Genomic DNA, 24,116 nt, shown 5'->3' on the forward strand with positions numbered 1-24,116 from the left:
ATTATCTCGTCGATCTTGATAGATAACCATTTGGGATGCTAGCAAGAAATTGCCCGACAGCGATGTTACATGATAGTGAAGGAGAAGAAGATAATTTTTTATGACGTTATGACGGCATTTCGGTTTTTCTCAGGGACTTGATATTCCTTCCAAAGAAATATGATGTCGTGGGTACAAAAGACCCACCTCAAGTGGTGCTTTGCTAGATGTCGCTGATGATTTCTGCAACTAGTCTAGCACTTGATTGGCAACACCGATGAGTTTGTTATAAGATTAACCAAAATCATGAAATTCATATTGCGAATCACGCTAATTGTCCTTTATAGAGGAACCGTACCATATTATAAATTCCTTTTCTGTGCAATGCACGAAACAGGTAGACTGAGTGAAAGAAAATCTTCCAGCTCGATGATAATCTTAGTATCTGAGACCTTAATGAAGGATGGCGAATTTCCATGCGTTTAGTATGATTAATATAGCAAAATCGCCAATCCTAAAGTTGTGTGCGCTGGATACGTGCATCCTAGGCGGTATCCTTCACAACTCACTCGACTTAGTCAGCTAATATCACCAAATTCTAATGAAAAAAGTGACTACCTTCACTGCAGCAAAAAGCTCGATCGGGGTGCTTAAGGGGTGGAGTTCTGTTCTGCTAGCTGTTTCAAAGCCAGTCACGCTCCAAAGTCTGTTCATGCATCTACAGGGATCGCAATGTGCATATGCACAGACCCTTCTGGCTATAATATTGTCATTAGTCGTATTAGACTTAGTCACCTAATTTCAGCAATTGCGAGGCGAGGCAGAGCACGCCATTAGATAAGCTTCAGCCAAATCAGATGATTGTGATCTTGGCGTTGACGATCGTTCATTTTCTAGATGTTTTAAGATCTTCGAGCAGTTTCTCAGTGCCAGTCAACTTCAAGCATGAGGTTACGTTATTGTCGAATTTCGGTCTCACTGAAGCTGGTTTGCCAAGCCCTAAAAAATGTAAGCTGGCACTTTCCCACACTCGATGCGCGAGTTAAGTACGATGCTCATCTGCTTTATCGCCGCCCCCAACCCAGTACGCACAATTCATCCTTCATGGAGGATGCTTTTTTTAGACAGCCGCTGCTATAAGCTCCCGTGGTACTTCAGAGTGAGGACCTGTGAGGTGAGAGGTGCTCGTGGGCAACTTTCTCGCACTCGTTTTTTACTCGGTGTGAACAAAAGATTCAGTACGCATAGGTGTATATGGGCTCCGGTCCAGCGCAGCAAGCATCTTTAGCTTATTTAACCAGTTACGTGATGATTATGACAAGAGTTGCCGAAAACCTTAGAAATTTCCACATCATTCGTGCTTGCAGATGAGAAAGCATCCCCAGAGCCAGGTCCAGATCGTTGGTGACGAGTGTATATATTCCTGATTTTCAGAGCACGGTGTGCACTACGCAACACTTCCCGCCGGTGGAATTTGACACTTGTGCAGCAAGAAGGCTGGGATTAGTGAGGGCAAGGGTATCTAGTCAAGACTCGGAGAGTCACTACGACTATTCTCATCGAAGAGCACCACAGCATCCCCATGGAAAATTGTATCAGATCCGTTTGTCGAGGAGGACGCGCCTTTTCCGAAACGTCTTCGAGCCATCTGAAACAACACGCATGTTCGGGAACCCCAGAGACAAGTATATTTTTTTTGTGAGGTAGGCACAGAAAAGTCGGAGTTGATCCCAAGCGCGGTGGAACGCTCACATTTGCGCAATGTCTTAAAAAGAGCAAAAAAGAGTGTGAGCCCTACTATGATCCATATCTCGATAAGGACGGGTGTAACAAGGCAAGTATTGTATAATGTGAGTATGCACTCACACATCTGTACAAATGTGCAAAAAGATACATTGTTTCACAACTGCACGAAATTCACATTGCATTTTTCTGTAACTGAAAGTCTATTTGTCGGTATTAATGCGGATGATAAGACTATGTAAATGAGAGTGTTCATGGTACACGTGAGCTGCTAGCCACAATTCAAGTAATAAAGACAGCTTTAATCATGAGAAAAACGTATATTCTAGCTGTCAGTCTTCTTAGGGTTAATAAAGAGTCCAGACAACTTTCGATATTGTAGAGCAACCACTGACCAGAAACCTTGTTAAGGTGAAGAATCTCGTTCCGCTCTCTCCTGGCGCTTTTCAAATGCTTTGTCAACGCGGAACTTTGTGTCAAAGCGCGCGGCAACCCCGTTGCAGCTTACGACCAACCAGTCCCCCATTTGGCCATACTATACTCTATATTATATTTGTCAGTTGTTTATGACCCTCAGAACGAGAACAAGGAAAGTTTTCATTTCGAGTTCTGAGTTCACTTTTTTATCTTATCGGCCGTATGATCTGCCAAAACGACAGCTCAAAATGTTAATGAGAATTTACTAATTTCATGCCAAATATTGTCAAATTCTATTACTTGATCAGCAAAAGTTAAATTTTAATTTTTACAGAGTGTACTGATATAACAAACCATATCCCTTGAGTTATCCTCGATCCTCGACTTATTTTCACCTTGTCTAATAATTAGCACCATGTCGGACGAGGAAGAGTATGACTTTGATTACAGCGATGAAGATGAAGACATGGAAGACGCTGAAACTGCCGATTTATACGTGCAAATTGAAAATGTTTATTACTCAGCAAAACAATTGCTAGAAGGTGACCAACCTCATCGACAAGAGGCAGTGGATGCACTTGCGAAGGTGTTGACATTACAGAATGGAGAGACTGACTGGGGTTTTAAAGCGCTTAAACGAATTGTCAAGCTTTTGTTTGAATTACAACGTCATGATGAAGCTATGCGGAGGTACGAAGAGTTACTGGGCTACACAAAGACAGCAGTGACACGTAATGTGGGAGAGAAAGGAATTAATAGTATTTTAGATTTCGTCTCGACTAGCAAGGTATGAGTTTTGAAAATATGAGTGATATAAGATCGAGTGTCAAATATAATACTTTATATGATAGAATTGGGAGATTCTGCAGCAATTCTATGAGACAACATTAGAGACGCTGAAGGAGGCACGGAATGAGGTGAATGAGTGATATATTTCTCTTGATCGTTGATATTAAATGAATGCTTATGTAATTGTATCAATATAGAGATTATGGTTCAAAACGAGTGTAAAATTAGGCAATTTGTTGTACGAGATTGGAGACTTTACGAGACTTAGAAAGGTATGAAGAATATTGATAGTTATCTTCGTTGTATTGACCAATTTGTGTAGATTATTAAGGAATTACTGGCTTCATGTAGCGAAGGAGATGCAGATGATGGTGTAAGAAGAAATTCACAGGTCAGAAAATAGAGGAAATGAGACTATTTACTATGTTGACAAGATATTGTGATACTCTAGTTGCTAGAAGTCTATGCGTTACAGATTCAAATGTATACAGCGCAGAAAGACAACAAGAAACTTGTGTCAATATATGAAAAAGCTTTACGTACCAAGTCTGGCGTAGCACATCCTGTAAGTTAACAAAGAGGATATCACTGATACTATTTCTCTCACATCATATTGAACATAATTAGAAAATTATTGGGGTGATTCACGAATGTGGCGGTAAAATGTACATGATGCAGCGGGAATGGGATAAAGCTCGAAGTGACTTTTTCTCTGGTTTTAAAAGCTACGATGAAGCTGGTGAGCCACGTCGACTACAGTGTCTTAAATACCTCGTTCTAGCTAATATGTTGAGTGAGAGTCAAGTCAATGTCTTTGACTCGCAAGAAGCCAAACCTTATGAAAACGACAAAGAAATTGTTGCAATGACGAAATTGACAGACGCATTTCTGCATGATGAGATCAAGACTTTTGAGCAAGTGCTGACTCAAAATCAGGAAGCAATCATGGACGATCCGTTTATCAAGCACTACATTGATAGTCTATTGAGAACTATTCGCAGCAAAGTCTTGCTTAAGATTGTGAAACCCTATCGAACAATGGATACCCAGTACATTGCGCGGGAGCTTAATGGAATCTCTTTATCAGAAGTTGAATCGTTGCTTTCTGCTCTCGTACTGGACAAAAAAATTGAAGCGCGGATCGACCAAGTAAATCACACTCTGGTGCTATTGAATCGAAAACCAGAGGAAAAGTTTCAACTGTCTGTCCAAAATTGGTGTGACGCCCTCGACAAGTTTCGTTCCCTTACGGTGGACCGTCTCGGGACTGCTCTGTGATAGTCTAGGGTGAATAATGGGATGTTCTAAACAGTTTTTGACATTTACTTCTGGTCTTACCTATTTTTTACTACAGTGACCGAATAATTGCTCGATACCACTTCCTGAAACGATTGCATTAGACTCTTAACTTTATGTCAATCTTCATTTTCAAGCCGTTGCGCCGCATAGAATTGCTGCACCTGACGCGCTTCATTAGCCTCTCGAGACGCGAGATGCCACGCTGAACCAATGCAGAGAACCGACCAGACTGACCAGCAGAGACAGAAGCGAAAGCCAATGCGATAGGCACATGCTTCATCACAAAATTCAAAGTACGTCTTAGTTTGTCCTTGTTGTGAAATGACCCACTCCATGATCAAACCCGTGAGATACGGAGACAAGGCATAGCCAAACAGATTAAAAATCATGACAGAAAATGACGAGGCAAGAGCGCGATGTTCTGCTGGTACAACAGATATGAAAATGCCAGTGCAAGCTGGTAGAATTGCACCACCAAAGAAGAGCAAAAGCCAAAGAAACCCTGCAGTGACGTAAATGTCATTGAAGAAAGTCGTCACTGCAGAGATAGCAAAAGCAGTGAGTCCTAGGATCATACAAAGTCCAAGGGCTTTGGCACGCTGTTCAACACCAATGTATCCACCGTATCGATCAATGAGCCAGCCACCGTAGAACACACCTAGAATTGGTCCAGTTCCTGACACGATGACAAAGAGTCCATTTACTAAATACTTGGACGCATGGAGAGATTTGATCATAAAGATCGTGCTCCAATATTGAACCCCCGTGACGACAAAGTAGACGGTCGTGAGGCCAAAGACAATCAGACAGAAGACGGGAATATGTAGCAATTCGTACACTCCTTCTGAAAACGCACCCTGTTCGTACACTTCAATAAAGTCTTCTTCAAGAATTGAAGCCTCTAAAAGGCTCAATCGTGGCGATCTTATGGGCGTAATGGCTGTATCCAAAGCACCGTACGTTGAGGATACAGTCTTGGATACTGGTAATGAATGAGCAGGCTCAGCTCGATTTATAGCGAGTGAAACATTACTTGGCAATGATGACTTGCCAGTCTCTCCTTCATTCTCTAATAATGAAGAACCACGTATGCTCGGGGGTCGGATCATACTTCGACGAAGGGAGGAAGCGCCTGAGTCATCTTCACAATGACCAAAATGATATTGATGCTGGTTCTGATGTAGCTGACGAACACTACGTTGACTGCTCACGCCATACATACTAGCACTAGCTAGCAAAGCGTCTTCTTCGTCGTGATACGTTGTCGATCGAGTACTGATTGGAGTACCAACTTGCAGACCAAACGTCGTTCGATTTCGAGCAGTTCGAGAATTCTCACGACTATGAAGCGGCTCCACTTCACTATCAATAGAAACTTCATCTTCTTCATTCTCAATTTGATTCATACTTTTTAACCTCGAGGGTACATCATCTGTACAACTCTCCGATGAACTAGCACTAGCACTCTCCGAACTTCCACTTTCTCCGGTATTTCGATCCAAATCACTTCGAATGATCAAATGTCGCTGTGGTACAAAGAAAATTGCAACATTCATAGGTAATAACGCGACAAATTGAAGTAGAAATGGCCATCGCCATGTTTCAATGAGTGCAAACGTTTCAGGAACGACCCAATTGCTCACTGTGCCTGCAAAGTACCCAAACATTACACCCATGGGTACACTTCCTTGTAAATAACTCATCCAGCCTGCAACTTTTTCACGTGGAGCATATTCATCGACCCAAAGTGGTGTGTAAATGCATGGAAAAGCTTGTGTAAACCCCACAGCAGCTCGAGCTATGATCAACATATTGGCACTAAATGTATACCCTGTCGGGGTTAATGCCAACATAAGCACTGCAATACTATTCCCCAAAAGACTGAGGCCTAAGACCATACGTGGATTAAATCGATGGAGGAAAAACGCGCAAAGTGGTGACGCTGCACTTAATGCGAGGTATACAACGCCCCCAAGCGCACCTTGTTGTGTAGCATCAAGATGAAGGGATACACTTAGTTGATCAAGTAAACATGGAATCGAACCAGCTTCCAAATAGACAATAATTTGAGTCAAAATGAGGTATTTAAACAGATACCCAGCCTCGGTACGCGTCTTTTGCATGTATCGCTCACGACGTTCGGCTTTCGTAAGCACAATAGGCTCATAATGATCTCCACTTGAAGGTGCAAGAAGCACCATAAGCTGTCACTGCAATCAATCAATCACACAATGTCGAAAGGACTTTTCGTCGACGTCTTTCTCTGCCGTACTCCACTAGATACAGCTTCTTGATGAATCAGTTTCCTTGCACTGATGTGGCGACACATCAGATTTGAAAAGTAGTAGTATATAGTAGCGCTAATTAGAGTTATACTCCATATCTAGTCTGTCACGAATGAAATTTACAGTATCTTATCTGCTATTATTTAATTGTCTATGACACTTATTGGTGCTCTGATACAATTATTGTACACATTATTATGTTTTTAGCGACGCAATGGAGTACAAAACGAATGCAATTGTTCGAATGTATTGCTCATTCACCTCTGAAATGACGCAATATTATTGGCGGGAAAGAAAAACATGGCAATATTACGCCATTTGTGGGATCTCGAGGTGTAAGAATTGGTATTTGGTTGACGAATAACGTCATTGCCCATTTTATTTTCGCACATATTTATTTGATCCATTTTGCGCAATTATGACGCCAACGGAGAACCAATACGTGATCATGGGCTACAACGTTGAGTTTCCACCTGGAAAGCGTCCATTTCCAGCACAATTTGCAGTAATGAGCAAAGTGCTTACGGCGCTTAAGACGGAGCAACATGCACTGCTTGAGTCGCCAACAGGGTCGGGCAAGACACTGGCATTATTGTGTTCATCCTTAACATTTCAAAGGCAAATTGTCAAGGACAAAATGGCGGAGCAATTGCAAAAGTTGCAAGATCCAGAATATCTTCAAAAAATAATCACAAAAGAAACTCAAAAGGCACAATTAAAAGCCATTGAAACGCAAGTGGAAATTCTCATGGCTCAGGAACAAGTGGCAATGGCGCAACAAGTAAGGCAACAACCTCAATTAATAATTCAATCAGACGATTTGACTCAAGCGACTCAAGAACAAACACTTCACGATATCACTCAAGATGATGTACCACCTACCCAACGTAGTAATTGGATACACACGCGAGATCCCGACGACACAAATCAAAGTCACCACAAACGTTTGTTGCCAGCATCATTTGCATCACTTGCAAGTGAAAATGCAACTGAAAATGTGACAAAGTTGCGGGTTGCCACTCCACGTATTTTCTTTTGCTCGCGCACCCATTCGCAATTGACACAAGTTGTGAAGGAATTGAAAACCTGTCCAATGTCATACCTAGTGTCACCAGATGACACAAGCAATAAATTTCAAACGTGTGTACTTGGTTCAAAGCGTAATCTATGTGTTAATCGCAAGTATAATCGTGATCCTTTTCAAGTCGATGAACAATGTCGTGTGGCTCTGGATCATTCGTCGTGTTCGTATTTTCGTAAACGTAAACAAACGAACGATTTAAAACGAGTTGCACCATTTGTATGGGACATTGAAGAAATTGTGGCATTGGCACAAAAACATCGGGAATGTGCATATTTTCATTCACGAGATGCACTGATACATGCAAATATTGTGTTTGCACCATACAATTATTTATTGGATCCAACAATTCGAAATGCTATGGGTATTGTGATCAAAGATGCAATTATTGTATTGGATGAAGCTCATAATGTCGAAGATACATGTCGTTCAAGCGCTAGCGTCGAAGTGACGCATGACGTTCTGCTTGCATCTATCAAAGCGTTTATGATGGTAATTAAACATGGAGATCGACCAAAGTGGTACAATATATTGCTGAAAGTCTTAAATGGTATCAATCGATGGTTAGAAAGAATTGATGGAAATGCTGCAAAGATTCTTCAAACGTCTAATGATCATGGAAAAAATCGAGTTTGGGATGGTTCAGAAGCTCTTGCAATGCTTGCAGAGTACGCAGGAATAACAAGAGAAACATTTGATGAGATTAAAGCAAGTGTCGAAGAAGTTCGAGAGTATGAAATGGAATTAAGTTCAAATGAAGAATCCAATAAGCCTCAAACACAAACATCTCGAGATGCTGCCGCAAATCTAACAGGGGCATCAATTTTGTTGGGAGCGTTGGCATTAACTACTATCCAAAGCATCATAAATGTCATTGAGTACATGTTTCGCGATGATCTCAAGTATATTGACGATTTCAAACTTGTTGTCATTCAAAGTTTCGAGACGACAAGTTTTCGATCTCCAACAAAACGAAATCAAAGCGAAACAAGCGAATTGAAATTTTGTATCTGGTGTCTTAATGCTGCTGTAGCATTCTCTGATTTGGCTTCAAAAGCCCGTAGTGTCATTCTGACATCTGGAACATTAAGTCCCATGGATTCATTTGCTGGGGAATTAGGCACAGACTTTCCAATTCGTCTTGAAGCAAGTCACGTTGTGAATATGCGTAAACAAGTGTTTATTGGTGCGATAATGCGTGGACCAGGTAATATCGATCTCAAGTCAACATATACGAATCAGCAAGATCCAAAGTATCAAGATTCGATGGGTCAATTGCTTTATCAATACTCGCAATCAATTCCAGGAGGAATTCTCATGTTTTTTCCATCATATTCGCTGCTACATAAACTCACGACACGTTGGAAAACGACAAAATTATGGAACGAGATTGAAAAAGTGAAAACGATTTATATTGAACCACGAAATACTGGCAAAGACTTTGAGGTGTCATTGGTTGAGTATAGAGATACGATCACAAAGTGTAAGCTTTCTAGTGAAATAGATTCGAAAAAGACTGGAGCGATCTTTCTCGCTGTTTATCGTGGTAAAGTGAGCGAAGGCATTGATTTTTCCAATGACAATGCTCGAGCTGTTCTTTGCGTAGGGATTCCATACCCAAGTGTAAAAGAGCTTCAAGTGTGTTTAAAACGCAAATATCAAGATGAAAAGAGTCGATTGAATCTTAATCTTGTGAATGGGAACAAATGGTACGATCTACAAGCATTTCGAGCATTGAATCAAGCACTTGGACGTTGTATTCGTCATCGTGAGGATTATGGTGCAATTATATTGTTGGATTCAAGACATCGATTTAATAAACATAATCATTCTCTTTCCAAGTGGTTGCGACTGTATATTCAAGAATACGAACACTCTGAAATGTGTGTTCCAATGTTTCACGAGTTTTTCCAGCGCAATCGGATTGAATTGCCACTAAAAGATTATGATCAGGTTGAAGATTCGACTTTGTCTGACACGAAGTCCAAGCGTTCGCTTGTATTAGAATACGAAGAGAACAAGAAAGGAAAGAAAGAGCGGAAAAAAACACCATCCTTTTCTTCAAGTCTCACAACAGTTAAGGAATTTATGGCTAAGCAACGACAAGAATCAACAGAGGCTCATGACGGAATCTTTTCAATTTTTCGACCACAATCTTCGAAATAATTGGCAAAGTTATTGATACCAAAGCTTAATAAAGTATTGAAATCTTTCTTAGCGACGGGTCATCTTCTCGTTTATCTGAGTCAATGCCATCTTCTATATCATCAACAATCTCCTCATTATTGGAACTTAATGATGAGCAGCAGATGAAAAGCGACGACTCGAACGAGAGTTATAAGGAAGAATTTGAATCCGAGAGTCTTGACGAACGAACTGTCGTGGCAGTAGCTGCTTGTGATTCAAGTAGCTATGAAAAGTACACATTTGAGATGTTTGAAAACGATCAAGAAGCTTCAATTGAGAAGCAGAAGGAAAAGGTGGAAGATGATGAGTATGAAGACGAATCTTTTGAAGAAGACGAGCAAGAGTTTTCGATGACAGTGCAGCAAGAAGGAAATGCCGAGTATCTGGAAGATGAGAAATCCCATGACACGATGGAAAACTCTCTTGCATCTTCAGTTGAAAGGTGGTGTTTTAAAAAGATTCAACACCTTCGAGCTGGTTCATTGACCAAAAGAATGAGTAAACCACAAGTATGTAAAAGTCAAAGAGTCGTAGATGAGATTCCGGCTAATGTTGTACAGAAAATCATTCAACACACACGAGGTGCTAGACATCAAAAGCAATCAGATATCTATCAATTTAATTGTCGACAGAAATGGAAGATACCAATGTCGGTCATACAACAAGCTCAAACTCAATTGTGGTTAGCAAAGTCATGCAATTGCTGTGAAGACCAAAAAACGGTTAGAGAATCTCTTACAAGTTACGCATCTTTTACAACATTCTGTTCTGTGAAGTTAAATGATCTACGTGGACAATTAACTACAGCTCAGTCGGTACCACAAAGTTCTGAGCTTAAGGTTCTTGACTATTACACGACTATGATTAGACAACAGCGAGAAGTCTATGCTGCCCTGAATGCATCAGAGACTTCACACGAAAAACTGCCAACTGTAGCAATGACGACGCAGTGGCAATTAGAAGATTCGATTGCTTTACGCAATCGAGCAAAAGCGCTACTTAAGGGTGTTAGGCAATAGAGAGATCGGACTAATATTTAGTTGTTTTGATCAGCACCATAGCCTTATTGTAGACATGATGATATCTATGCTCAATGAAGCTTCCAATCTATGATTATCGTTATCAACTCAAGTCTTCAAACGCTTCTTATCAACTAAAGGTCATTACAAGCAGTCTTGCCTAGAGGTTGTACATCCATCAATTCGCACATTTTGTTGTAATGATCAATACGGTGAAGCTCATTTGCTCTATTCGGAGCATTGACACCACATTCAAGTCCACCATTGATATATTTCGTAGAGAGTGCAAATCCATCCATTCCAGCAACAACATCATGTACGACGTAGTTACTTGGAGGAGTCATCCAGAACCAAAGCGCCGTCATCCATGTCACAGTCGTATCAGTCGCAACAAGATCAGGATTATTAAGTAAATCAAGATCAAGAGCTTTTCCAGCAAGTAAATAATTGTAATTCCAAGAGAGTTGAAGGGGACCACGACCATGATAGTGACGACCAGGGGAGCATGGATACGTGGTATTATCACAATACTGCCATTCAGTATACGAATCACGTGCATATTCCTCAGCTGCTTGAAATTTATCACTTTCGTAACTTGTTTGAGCCAAAAAAGCGGCTAATTCACGCTTATCATTCACGTCATTGCCCGAATTAGCGAAAGCTGGAAATTTCTTGCAAGCGTTTATGAGACCGTCAAAGTTGTAAAGATCAATGGCATGTGGAAATGCCTTTTGAAAACGACTTTCGTCGAAAAAACGAGCAATACTTGAGTCCGTAATCGTCACGTCTGACTTGATCTGTGGAAGAATCTCATTGGAAGTAGCAGGAGTCGCACCCAGCAGACTGATGGAGATGATGATATTGAAAAGCACCATAATAGTATGTTGATCCTTCCGTAGCAATACTATTTCTTTACCAATGCAATTGGAAAGTGCTACGAAAGTAAGAAATCGCTTCACCATCCAAATGAGATCTCAAAGACTATCCACAAGTTTCACCGTATGTTCGACATGGTTACAATGCCGATTCCCACACGTCACGACAATTCGAAATTGTAATGAACTACTCAAAATTCTGGATGAAACTTGATGGAATTAGCATATTTGAAACTTCAAGGGATTCGTGAGTATTAAATGTACGTAATTGTTGAAGCTTTGCTAGCATTGCAGATATAGTATAGAAAGATAGTATAGTATAGTATAGTATAGGTATCACTTACCACAATTTGAAAGATTTATAGTTCAAGCATTTATAGTGCTTAACTCAAGTCTTTGCCATGTTATTATAAAGATCATCAGTTAATATTTCTATACTGTTCTTAAGATGTTGCTGTGCTATTAAATTCATCGTACCATTTACTAAAAAAAAGAAGTTTTCCTGTCAAGCGACATGCGTAAAGTCGTGGGCAGCGACATGCGTAAAGTCGTGGGCAGCGACATGTCTAGCACAGGTCCATAGGGGATAGCCGGTTATTTTATAGTAATGGACCCGATACTAATATATTGGGAGGCTGTGCTCAATTTGGTTGCTTAAGCTCGCAATGTATCCTTAGTACTAATTCGAAACAGTGTTAGAGTATATTTGAATAATTTTTAGTCTTTAAACTACCATTTCAAATTTCTAACATATGTACAGATGTCGACAACACGTCAGGACACAATCGATCAGCTGCATATCTCCTCACACAGCTTTGACAAAATCGAGTGTGTAGTGGTACTATCCATCCGACAGCCTTGCTCTCAAAATATTATAAATTATATTTCGCAAAGCGTGCACCGTGATTTTTGTATTGTACAATATACAGCAGGAAAGAACTATTATGAAGCGATGATTATTATGAAGTTGTGTTCAAATCAAAGACAGCTTTCGGCTTCACTTCTCCTTCAGTACCAACCTTACTATTTTAATGACATGACGTCTTAAAATTTTATGCTCACATTCCCGAGGCATGATTCCTCCACTCCTTCCAATCTTTTGCCGGAGGTAATGAGAGGATGCTTACGAACCCAAGGACACCCTGGTCACTCTGTTCACGAGTGAATGAACTTTCTCGCCATTTATCCGTAAAGCTGCATTGTGGGCTCTTCACACAGTAGTGCTAACTCGCATGGCCATCACATCTATACAAGACTTGGTCATTCTTCTCGGCACTTCTACTCGCGACTTTGTTCAACGGGGACGATGTCAAAGTCTTTAAGATACTTACAGGTCTACCACAACCTTAGACACTTTTACTGGTGTATTCGTTGCAAGACGCACGGATATTGTATACGTATGAGGCAACTTCAATGCCTCCGCGTACCGGTTGTTTCAACCTTCGCACTCCGTACGCATATGCAAGACACTCCCTTGCGTAGAAGTCTTATTCTTTTAGAGCGAAGGAAGTACTCAAGGCGTAGATGTTTCGCACTCACACATATCTTCGAATACCGCAGAGCTGCATTTCAGCTGAGATGTCTCTCTAATTTGTTTCAGCATTGATGAGGTTAATCGGCCGGAGCGCGCTTGTAGAGCTTCCATTTTTGGTACCTACAATAGCCATTACATGATGGTACATTTATGTGTCTTCTGTATGCATTGTCGGAATTGATTAAAAGAAGATTAAAGTATGTTGTTCCCAAATGCATACGTGACAACGTTTATAAAGTTACAAGCATTTTGTGCGACACAGAATGCTGGCTTCTACTTGGGGGCCTGTACTGGTGACGAGACCGAGGGGTCCCTATCATTCGAAGTGAAAAACGTAAGTCAGTCCCTTATACAGGATACTTTTTATGAAAGTTGGATTTTAAGTTCAAGCTCCGTACACCCAAAATCTTTTGCCAGCTAAATCTAAAGGATAACCTCAGTGCATTCTTCATTTATAAATCCAGAAGCAAAAGCTTTAAAAGAAAGACATCTTCGAGTCATTGAAGTGTTTTGCATGAAGCTAGGTTACCAATAACCCATTTAAACTCAGTTGAAAATTTGCCTTCAGGGACTGAAGTCGTTTTTCATCCCTTAGAGTCGAGACTGTTCTTCTCCCACCACGTCGGGGATCGCTTACTCGTCGCACAAGCATGTGTGGTGTGTTTGAGGGACTGTTTGTGAACTGCGCCCTCTTACACCTGGTGTAACTTAGTGCGGTCTTATAACGATCTCAATTTTGATATGACGTCGCGGATGTCAAGCACGTCGCGCATTCCTGTCACAGCTGTACTCTTGCCTTTGACCGAGCAACATGGAAAGAGTCGGGGGTACCACTCGGTCCATCAGTACCGCGAACACAGAGATGCTGCTGTAGTAAAATTACTGCAGTCTGAGAGACTTCTGTCCAAGGCGATACAAGTGGAAGAAAGTAAAATTATCTGGAAGCATTCCTTGGATGATAAAATGTGCTGATGTGACACCTATGGAACGTCACAACCTCACGTCCATAATAGCGCAACAGGCACATAGTTTGACAAAGCGATGCGGCTTTGTAGAGTGTCGAGCATTTTGACGGACAAGTGAGAATTTTTATCCTCTGGTTACTAAGGACTGAGCTCTAGGGGGTCGCTCGAGAATCAGCTCAAACGTTAGGTACATCCGCGAACAAAATCCCCCGCGCCACTTAATCAAGCTTATTTTGTACAGTCAGATAATTGTTCACCCGCCAAAAGAATGAGATTTAGTGAGCTATGTTTTGACGCTGCTAATTCTTATAGCCGGTATGGCGGCTAAGCTACACTCGCAAACGACAATCTGTTTTCCGAATATAAGGTCTAGCTTCTAGCAATGAAGTATGCTTTGGTTGTACTTGCCTGGAAATGATCGCTTTGCGATATTTACAGATCATGCCTCACTATACAGATCATGCTTTAATGCTTACGGTAGTATAGACTCCTCGATCGCAAAGAAGCTGGATATTTTCCTGCTTTTTGCGGAGTACAACTTTGTTGTACACTACAAGCCAGACAGGACGAAAATCTTAGCCGATGCGTTGTCAAGACGTCCGGAGTATATATCAATATCCAGGAGCAAAAATATGCAGGAGTCAACATGACAATGCGAAGATGTTCAGAAGATCAGAGTGCAAGCAATGACTTCAGTGCGCAAAAATGGTCGAAGGGACATGTCAGGACTTGTTGATGAATTTCAAGGACCCTTTCGCAATGCAATACAAGGCCTTTCGTCTCGTACAAGGTCGTGTGCTCATCGTTTTGGAGCAAGAGTTGTTGCTCCAAATGACGAAGGTTTGCGTCTTCGTCTCTCGTATGAGTACCGCGACAGCCCTTCGAGTAGCCATCTTGAACTTAAGAAAATGTTTCTTAATCTTTCCCGGGATTTGAGATTGGACACTAAGTCATAATTGGCTTTGCAAGTATGTGAAGACATCTGGAATTTGCCATAGAGTGAAAATATGGGGTTCCACTCAGGCCCCACTTCGGTCGTTGGCAGTCTGGAAATCTGTTAGTATGGACTTCATATTCGGATTTCACGTGCCACACATGGGCGCAGTGTTAGTGGAACGATTTAATGAAATACAAGATAGCTGCATAGAAGACAGCTAAAGCCTTGTGGACATTGTTGTTTTCGCGTGCATGGCTTTCCTGTTGGGGTCATGCCTGACCGTGACACCTGTTTTACGTCGAATTTTGAGCGTGCACTGTTTGGCTATTGTGCACCAAATTGTCCATGATAACAGCGGCACATTCTGAAATGAACAGTCAAACAGAGCGTGTATTTAGGACTTGGAGGAAGTACTGCATAGTTATGCTACGTCGTTCAGAGATCAATAATCCCATCCTAAAGGTTTTGCTCTAAACAAATCCACGTATGTCTTGACCTGTCATTCGCTACATACTGTTAAATTATGGTGTCTATCCTGGAATGTCTGTTTCCATAATGGGCAAGAACTCTACCTTAGGTGGGGAGCGAACCACGGTCAGACCTTAATGCTTTCACAGAGTTTAAAACGAATTTTGAGTCGCAAGACCTCTAGACGGCATGACAAGTCGTAAGGAACAGCACGTCAGTGACTTTATCGTGAAGAGACAAGCCGCTCGGTTTGTCCGAGACGCAATTGCAAAAGGATCTGCACAAAGAACAAGCAGATAAGAGCAGAAGAAACATCAAAGAGGTATATAAGGTAAATGATCTTGTACTACTTAGCACGACAAATCTGCCTGGACTTGCAGTGTCCACCTCAAAAAGCAGAAAGCTTTTACCAAGAGTCATTGGACCGTTTAATGTGATGAAAAGTGATGGTGATGCGTTTACATTAGCCATCCTAACACGCATGCGCCTATATCCTACATATTATGCGGGAAGGCCAAAGTCGTATCGTCCAAGTAGATCTGCCGATCCTACTCTATTTTAAGTAGATGATTGATCTGATGATAACTTTTTTTTTGTCCACGAAGAGCAACCAGCTCTTCACCCTGGAGATTCCTCGCGGCGTACGAGCGTTGACGGACACCAAAGGATTGCTTCTTCACTGCTTTCAACGCTTGAATGCACGAAAGCTTATCACCACGGAGTTCCTCGAGAGCAGAACCTAACCTTTCAACATAGCGCGACAGGTGTTCGTGAGCCATCTCACGAAAATTTTTGTCCTCCCTGAGGTTTTTCGTCCTTCCGGAGTCGAATAACCCCATCATGACCCTGTTAAAACCGTAGCTCAAACCGGGGCTTCAAAGTCGAGCATTGGGCGAAACCATCAATCAGTACGTCGAGTTCGAGTTTTGTTTCAGAACAAGGTTTGAAAGACTCTTGCAGCGATCGTGAAGCGTCGAGCAACACTGCTTGTATGCCTCAATTCACCCGTGATGAGTTCTCTTTCATTTTCGGAGTTGCGCAATCGTTTTCACGTTCGATTCAACCTCTACTGATACAGTCTTGCGGAGAGCGTCGTCGGGTGTTCGAGACGATTGTCGGCGACGAGGATCGATCATCTCGTCATCGTGAAAAGAAGCAGTTGAACTTCAACGGTTCTGGAGTTTGGTGGTGCGGCTATCCATCGACCTCAGACACGCGGGAACCTCGTCAGGCTTTATAGTCTGATGTCTCCAAAGTGGTCCGCAGCTACGAGAATCGCTTGCAGTGTTGCTAAAGAAACACTACATCAATCAGAGCTAGGTTGTGCTCGGTTGTGACTGGGAGTCTTGCCAGCGCCGACTATGCGAAGCGAAGCAGACGCTTCATTTTGTCATGGCAAACAAATCACCACCAAGAGTCAAGATTAGTTGCGATGTATTGATTTGGATAATCACGACTGTTGATCCAACGCTAGCAAATCAATTTTGCTGTCTAGGCGAGAAAACTCTTTGATGCCGGCCTGGTCACTTAACTGCTTCATTGTTGAACGGAACGTGAACTGCTCCAAAAGGCCTGCAAAAGTATCAAAGTACTTTTGACTTGAAGATGGGATGATGTACTACACTAGCCTGTACCTTCTGTATGCATTGTGAAAGTCAATAACAAAGAAGATTACAGTATGGTGCTCCCAAATGCATATGTGACATCTTATACTTATATGCGGTCACAAACATTCTGCGTGATACAGAATGCTGGTTCCTACTTGGGGATCTATACTGGTAACGAGGGCGACGTGACTCCGTCTTTTGAAAGTAAGCAAGTTCTCGTATACTGAGTACTTCCCATGAAAGTTGCAGCTTAACATTTTTAATGTTCAAGCTCCGTACACCCAAGAAGCCATAACTAATTGTAATTTTGTTGCAAATTTGTTTGTACAATCAGAATATTTTGAAGTTATTCGTGGCATGAGGTCGACTTTTGGCTGTTGCGTATAGCCTCACGTATTATCGCTGAGTGCTTGCTTTGAAGAAAGCGTCGGAGAATGTACAATGCAGACTTTGTCCGATATTATTGTCAGAACATCAATCTATACGTTTTCTGCTAATCGGTCAAGTGTTGCTTGCAATGCGCGCTGGGGGTCACATGGTCGTTGGCTTTCCTTTTCTATTTAAATCATTGAAATTATTTTCTGCGCAATGAGTATATCAAGCACCAAACGAAAATGTCTGTTTTACTCGTGTGGTAGATCTGGAACGAGTCATATTCGTCGATTGAAGAAAATAGTATCTGAAGAGTTTTGATATCCCCGAGATTGTTAGGACACCAACGTTCGTGCTTAACGATCGAGAGCATCCACCATAAGTATTCTTCGAGGACTCCAGTTCTTTTTTACTGGGTTCATCGCGTGGGGGATATCTAATTTCCCAAGATTAAAGGTTGACCCGACACCATTGTTTAGTGAAGCTGATGAAGGCTTTGCTTTGTCAGGATGCGACACATTACCCCCGGCTTAAACCACTTCGAGCAATTCTAAGTACAAAGCCCTGGCATCACACTCACATGGCAGTTACGAGGCGGAGATCCACGAGCCTCAAGGCACAATCGGCAGCAAAGCACTTGTCGTTTTTGTGTAGTTTGATCGCACAGACTTCCAGGCCCAATACCCGATAAGGGTCGCAGCCAGAAGCCCACAGCTTCGCAATTTGGGTGCTTACCGTCTAAAGCGACACGTTCTCTTGTAGACCTCATTAATGTTGCTGATCAATGCTAAGAATTTGAGGATTAGGACAGAGCTATTCACCCAATCCAAGTCACACTGTTCAGGCTGGTCATCAACCGACATCACTGCCTGAAATATGTCTAACTTGCATTTTGCAACGGGGTTGTGCAAAATCTTGCAAATAGTTAAATTTGACCCAGCGAGTTCTGTATAAGAAACGCACATTGGATAGGCTCACACGTTCAAACGCTCAATCAAGTTCCAATAAAGTAAGGAGGCACTTCAATCGCTCTGCATTTCGAGAGATATATGTACTTATAACTAAGTTTTGAATTGGACTCATATAGCATCTGACTGTTTGTTAGGCTCACCGATAAATCTATGTGGGCTGCATGATCAGAGGCTAACTGTGCAGGTTTCACAGACCCTTTCGGCATGGCTATTGCCCTCATCAGTACCAATACTTTGTAAGTTTGAGTTTGCGCAATTGCACAGAAATGTATTGCGTATGTGCACCTTGTTACGGTGTTAACCATGTTACACGTTTCTCGGTAATTCAAGACAACACTCGAATACACACTCATTTTTGTCTTGCAAAACATTAATCAAAATTAAGCGTATCACGAGCACTCGTTGGTCTAAGAAGTTTTGCTCCGCCACTTTTACCTAGCAATGCCTACATACGCCTCTCCCTGCCCTATATCGTGGCTCAACAAGCTCCCAACGATCTCTCTTAGTGTTGCCAACGATCTGATAGCCACTCACGTAGAGATGCCTACGTTTTAATGATGAGAACGGCTATGGTGAAATCGATTCCCGGTCTGACATTTCCGTCCTGACCGAAAGACTTATGGAAGAGCCATTCAATGAGATAAGGTGCTATCGACTCTCTGCCACTCCGCTACATGACTCTTTGCCTCGCTCAAAATGACGTTCACTTTGCTATCAATAAGGTCGACCTAACTTGGTATATCAATCTAGTATGTTTGTAAGCGCAAGAGTCGTAACGACTGTTGCATAAAATTTAATAGCGTCGTAATAATGAACTCAGCTCGTTATAAAATACTAGCCGCGCCGGAGTGGGGTCTTATACGGTTATGCATGCGGGTATTCAGCTCAGAAAGCAGCAAAACAAGAGTGTAATAGGCAACGAGCGCTTTCTGACCCCTCAGAACAACACTGATCAGAAATTGCTTGAAGAGCAGCGATCGAGTAACTCCATACCGCTCGTGGGAATCGTAGCATGAGCTCTGAATGCTAGCAAAAGCGCTAGCGGGATACGCCCTTATGTACCTTGATAAGAGGCACGCAAACTACTTGACGGAAAAGTCTCTTGGTGGCCTTCTTATTCTTCTCTCGGGATGGAGCTTTACCACTGATCTCATTATTCTTCATACTACCATCGATCTCTACTTCCAAGTTGGCAAAAAAGGTAATTTTTCTGGCGCCTGACTGCTCCACCTCCAGTTGGTGTCTTTACTTTCGGCTTCTTAGGCTTGTCACGCAAACGTGGGGGGGCATCGCACAGCACAATGCCACTAAAAACATCTGTGACTTCTTCAACAGAAGCATATTCTCATACCACTTCCTTCGTCGTCATGCAGCTCAAAGGAGTGCTGCACGACTTGTTGACGACGATCATCACATTCATGTAGTCAAAGCTAGGCTGACAAGGCTTCAACCATGTCATACCTAGGACGACATCAAACTTATGATCGGGGTTTAGTATAATAAACTCGTCTTCCCCTCGAAAATTCTCAAAATCCACTGCCAAGCGAATGATTCGCTTTGATATCGTCATTGTCGATTCATTTGCTGAATGAATGGCTAACACCATGCCCAGTCACAACTAGCACTCGAACAGAGTTTTTCGACGCACGAAAGTCAATCAAAGCCCGAAGAGGTCTCTCAAAACCATCTACAAAGACTTTCTGGACAAACAGAGTCACAATTCGTCTGACACTTCTATCAATTATAGATGAAACTGCATGTGAATCATGCACATCAGGGTCAGTGTTATGTGTATCCACAGCATCCACAGTACTCTTTTTAAGTCCAGTAGGGAGCACCGCCCTTTACTGGTCGCTCTCATAATCTTACCCTTGGAAGCTTTAAAATCAACGACCCATATAGCATCCGCAATTTCCGAACAAGCACCCTGTTTCTGTTGCCGACTCGGCAGAGGCACTATGCATTTCCGAGCATTATGATTCAACTCTTCAAAACAAAAAGACTCTTCATCGTTGTACGGACGCTCGAATTCGGGTGAAGAAATTTACGAGATGTCCATTGGCTCTGGACCATCATTTGCATCAGCCGACTGATGCGCTTGCGTTGGTACGAGGCCATTGAACTTGGCTTGCTTGATGCTGAAGTCTTCTTGCATCGCTCGGTTGATGGCATCGTTCAGCACCTTGCGATACACACGGAGCAGTTGTTTCTGGATCGAGCCATCATTAAGTCTGTCATGAACATTACAATTTGCGTTGAAACGTTAATTGACACGTCGAAAATGCTCTACACCACGTAGCGATCACGCTGTGCATACGAGTGTATATCGTCGCGACCTTAACCCAGCTTAAAAAAATTGGCACGGGTGGCAAACGCACTTTGTGGTGGTTAAAATGCCTTCTTCAGATCGATCTTGAGGTGTTCTAAGCCGAAAAAGCATTTGAGATCGGTCAAACGCTTACCATACGCCCAACTCCTCATAGGACCCGCAAGAGAGAAGGAAATTTCCGACTTGGAGGGAAAAAAACGACTCAAATACTTGAAAGCAAATTTGCAACTGAGTTAAATGAGTTATTGGTCCCTAGCTTCATGCAAAATACCCAAGGGCTCGAAGAGGTCTTAATGATAAAACCTTGGGATCCTTATCTATAAATCAAGGTTCAACCCTCAAATTCAGCTTATACAAGATCATAGGTGTACGGAGCTTGAACTTAAAAAGATTTGAGCACCAACTTTCATGAAAAGTATCTAGTATACGAGACTTACTTACGCCTCCTACTTCGAAAGACAGAGACACGTCGGTCTCGTCACCAGTTAGACATCTTCACGTAAGAACCAGCATTCTGTATCACATAGAATGTTTGTGACTTCTTATAAGATGTCTCATATGCATTTGGGAACACCGTCCTGTGATCTTCTTTTATAAATTTCCACAATGCTTCCAGAAGATACATAGATGTACCCTCTTGTAATGGCTAGTGTAGTCTATGACAGGAATACTTCCTTGCAACGAAATCCTAGGGTGTTTCTGCTGTATTAAAGCTATGTAAGGATGGTTATGAAGACAAAGAACCGCGGAAAACAACCACTTTTAAAGACATTCGAGCTATTTAATCTTGATCAAGATCTCGAATTGACTATCAAATCTGAGTGGAAGTTGGCAACACGACCTCATTTGGTGGATTTAACTGCTCTAGCAATTCATGAATTGCGTTCAGCCATGACTGATGTATCATTCGAGATCGACACGTTTGCACCAAAGTATCTAGCGATCAAAAACAAACCCAATCGTGACCTTTAATATAAGTTTCAGTACTTTCGAGAAGATGTTGGAAAAATCTACCAATTTCGAGTCTCTTCATTAACGGAAACGATTGGTGCTCTACTTCATTCATGAGTCCTACATCTTTGAAGGATCCGGTATCTCCTGCTATAACAGCAAGCCGACAGAGGACGATAATCCTGTAAGCAATGTTCATGATCAAAGAGCTTCTTTGACACGCAACTTAAGCTCATTAAAAACAAACAGCCACTTTCCACCGAGCTGTCTGACCTTTTCAACACGGTTCCATTCCAAAAATTCGCAAATATTGTCTGCAAATGGGAGCATGATCCATATGATATGAACAGATTAAGCTTGGCAAACCTACTATTGGCAAAGATTCTTCACAGAAAAATACCGAATCTGACTTGCACCCAGTAACTGAAGCGTATTATTGCTTCAATCATTCCGAGAGGTACCAGTGGTTGATGGAGTATATCGGTAGTCTTTGCCAGTCTCCAGACAGCAGGAAGAATGTTATGCTAGTCTTTTATACAATGGAGAGGCGGATTGACAAGTCCAACTTCTTCAAGCTGCATACGAGTCTTCCAGAAACGGTAAATTCTTGCATGCAGCATCTCACCAATGGGATTTTGGAGAGCGTGGATTGCCACATATACCTCATAAAATTGTGCTGGTTTGAGGGAATTGCGGTTATTAACACACTCTTCGTAATTGTCTTGAGCGAATGAAGTCTGTGATCACTGCTTCCGTACAATCGGGCCGTAATCATTACTATGAAGAGGAAGTCCACGGCGACATCACTATATTTAGTGGTGCTTCTGACAACTGGACCGGCATCGTCGTAGACAAGATGACAACGTATGATGTAGATCGAGCGGAACAGCATAACAAGGTCAATTATGGCAAACTGATTGGTGATGTGATCAAGAATGAGAATGAGATGAACAAATTCTACATATATTATTTTTGAATCAGTTTGCCAGCCCCAAGCCAAATACCTTAGTCCGCAACCCTATCTATGATTCAATGACAACTGCTAGCACTGAAGGCATTGCTAACTTTGTCAATAAGCTAAAGGAACTAAGATTGATCGCGGGGCCAATAACGCGTGGAGCGAGCACCACCATAGGCATGTTTGAAATAGCTGTCGACATCTCTGAAAAGCGATCGAGACTTTGTAAAAAGCTCTCGCGGTTGGACAAGCTTATCCCATACAAGCGATATAAAGATAGCGGGGACATTAATATTGATTCTTCTTTCGCGTTGGCTTTAAGCCAGTATGATGCCGCCTCGCTTTAAGCGGCGAACACGACGAGGATCGGCCATGTCAGCTCCAGTCACTTGCCTAATCCCCTTTAGATTTCTTGACTAAGCCCATCCATTTCTGATGCATTAATATCGGCAACAGTATCCATTACACAGCCAGCATTATTTTTTGCGAACGTTCATGATTTCTTCCCAGAGACTTGATTTCATTGCAAAGACTTCACCAAAAGCCACTTCATCTAGTCCAGATTGACGCGTACGTAACACATAACCATGAGGCATGTGTAAAGCCGTTCCTTTGACAGTATCATATGCATTTACAAGCTTCTTGTAAGTCTCGGGCCCAAAATAGTGAGCGTGACCAGCATAAGATAACCATCCATTTATCGAACGGGCTTTTCGTGCAGAACCTTACGACCTGGATGAGGCTAAGGTTGACGTGGAACACTTTATACAGCTTCATATACAAACACAAAATAAAAAATGTCAAAGCTTGAATCCAAAAAACCAAAATCCAGGTGCACTCAAACAGATATTTTTTCATTTAAAATAAGCAATGACAAGCTCTCGTGAAACTATATCAAGACAACTCAGATTATGAAAAATGGGAGAATGCGACTATACAATGGAGTTCTTCAGAAGTCTTTGCTCGTACTTAATATCCCAGCAAGTACAACAATGCAAATTAAAGCGTATGGCGCTCAGAGCTCTGATATATTTGCTGAATTGATAAGTCGCTACAAGAGCAAGGAGAGTCTGTTCCCACTTTAAACGCACTGTGCTAGATGGTGAAAAATCGCATCCACGATGTCAATGTAATTTTATTATGCTGTAAGTAAGGTACTTAGCAAGCAGAATAAGTCGGAGAGCGTTGACTATTAAGCTGACACCCAATAAACAGAATATATATATGTTAGCTATGAAGCGATGTCTGTTTCGCAGAAAGTAAAGAAGATCCTTATACATACATACACACACACATACATACATACATACATACATACATACATACATACATACATACATACATACATAC

General features: G+C 41.9%; 6 protein-coding genes across 6 annotated transcripts; 3 read left to right on the forward strand and 3 right to left on the reverse strand.

Moving 5' to 3' along the window:
- Positions 1–2,554: 2,554 nt before the first annotated feature.
- On the forward strand, positions 2,555–4,206 carry PHALS_09142 (COP9 signalosome, subunit CSN2; the record flags this gene model as incomplete). Its single annotated transcript, XM_024724588.1, has 7 exons — positions 2,555–2,926; positions 2,991–3,056; positions 3,126–3,200; positions 3,251–3,319; positions 3,380–3,493; positions 3,556–3,667; positions 3,734–4,206. The coding sequence occupies 7 exons, from the start codon at positions 2,555–2,557 to the stop codon at positions 4,204–4,206; spliced, it is 1,281 nt and encodes a 426-aa protein (XP_024575449.1).
- A 137-nt stretch (positions 4,207–4,343) lies between these two features.
- Positions 4,344–6,428, reverse strand: PHALS_09143 (major facilitator superfamily; the record flags this gene model as incomplete). The annotated part of the gene is made up of 1 exon (XM_024724589.1): positions 4,344–6,428. The coding sequence occupies one exon, from the start codon at positions 6,426–6,428 to the stop codon at positions 4,344–4,346; it is 2,085 nt and encodes a 694-aa protein (XP_024575450.1).
- A 502-nt stretch (positions 6,429–6,930) lies between these two features.
- Positions 6,931–9,759, forward strand: PHALS_09144 (hypothetical protein L917_18991; the record flags this gene model as incomplete). Its single annotated transcript, XM_024724590.1, has 1 exon — positions 6,931–9,759. One exon carries the CDS (start codon positions 6,931–6,933, stop codon positions 9,757–9,759), a length of 2,829 nt encoding a protein of 942 aa, XP_024575451.1.
- An 83-nt stretch (positions 9,760–9,842) lies between these two features.
- Positions 9,843–10,799, forward strand: PHALS_09145 (uncharacterized protein; the record flags this gene model as incomplete). Its single annotated transcript, XM_024724591.1, has 1 exon — positions 9,843–10,799. One exon carries the CDS (start codon positions 9,843–9,845, stop codon positions 10,797–10,799), a length of 957 nt encoding a protein of 318 aa, XP_024575452.1.
- A 134-nt stretch (positions 10,800–10,933) lies between these two features.
- PHALS_09146 (acidic partial) lies at positions 10,934–11,761 on the reverse strand (the record flags this gene model as incomplete). Its single annotated transcript, XM_024724592.1, has 1 exon — positions 10,934–11,761. One exon carries the CDS (start codon positions 11,759–11,761, stop codon positions 10,934–10,936), a length of 828 nt encoding a protein of 275 aa, XP_024575453.1.
- A 6,152-nt stretch (positions 11,762–17,913) lies between these two features.
- PHALS_09147 (uncharacterized protein) lies at positions 17,914–18,326 on the reverse strand (the record flags this gene model as incomplete). Its single annotated transcript, XM_024724594.1, has 2 exons — positions 17,914–18,086; positions 18,149–18,326. The coding sequence occupies 2 exons, from the start codon at positions 18,324–18,326 to the stop codon at positions 17,914–17,916; spliced, it is 351 nt and encodes a 116-aa protein (XP_024575454.1).
- Positions 18,327–24,116: the final 5,790 nt, after the last annotated feature.

Source organism: Plasmopara halstedii, assembly GCF_900000015.1.
Source record: "Plasmopara halstedii genome assembly, contig: Scaffold_350, whole genome shotgun sequence".
NCBI lineage: Eukaryota > Oomycota > Peronosporomycetes > Peronosporales > Peronosporaceae > Plasmopara > Plasmopara halstedii.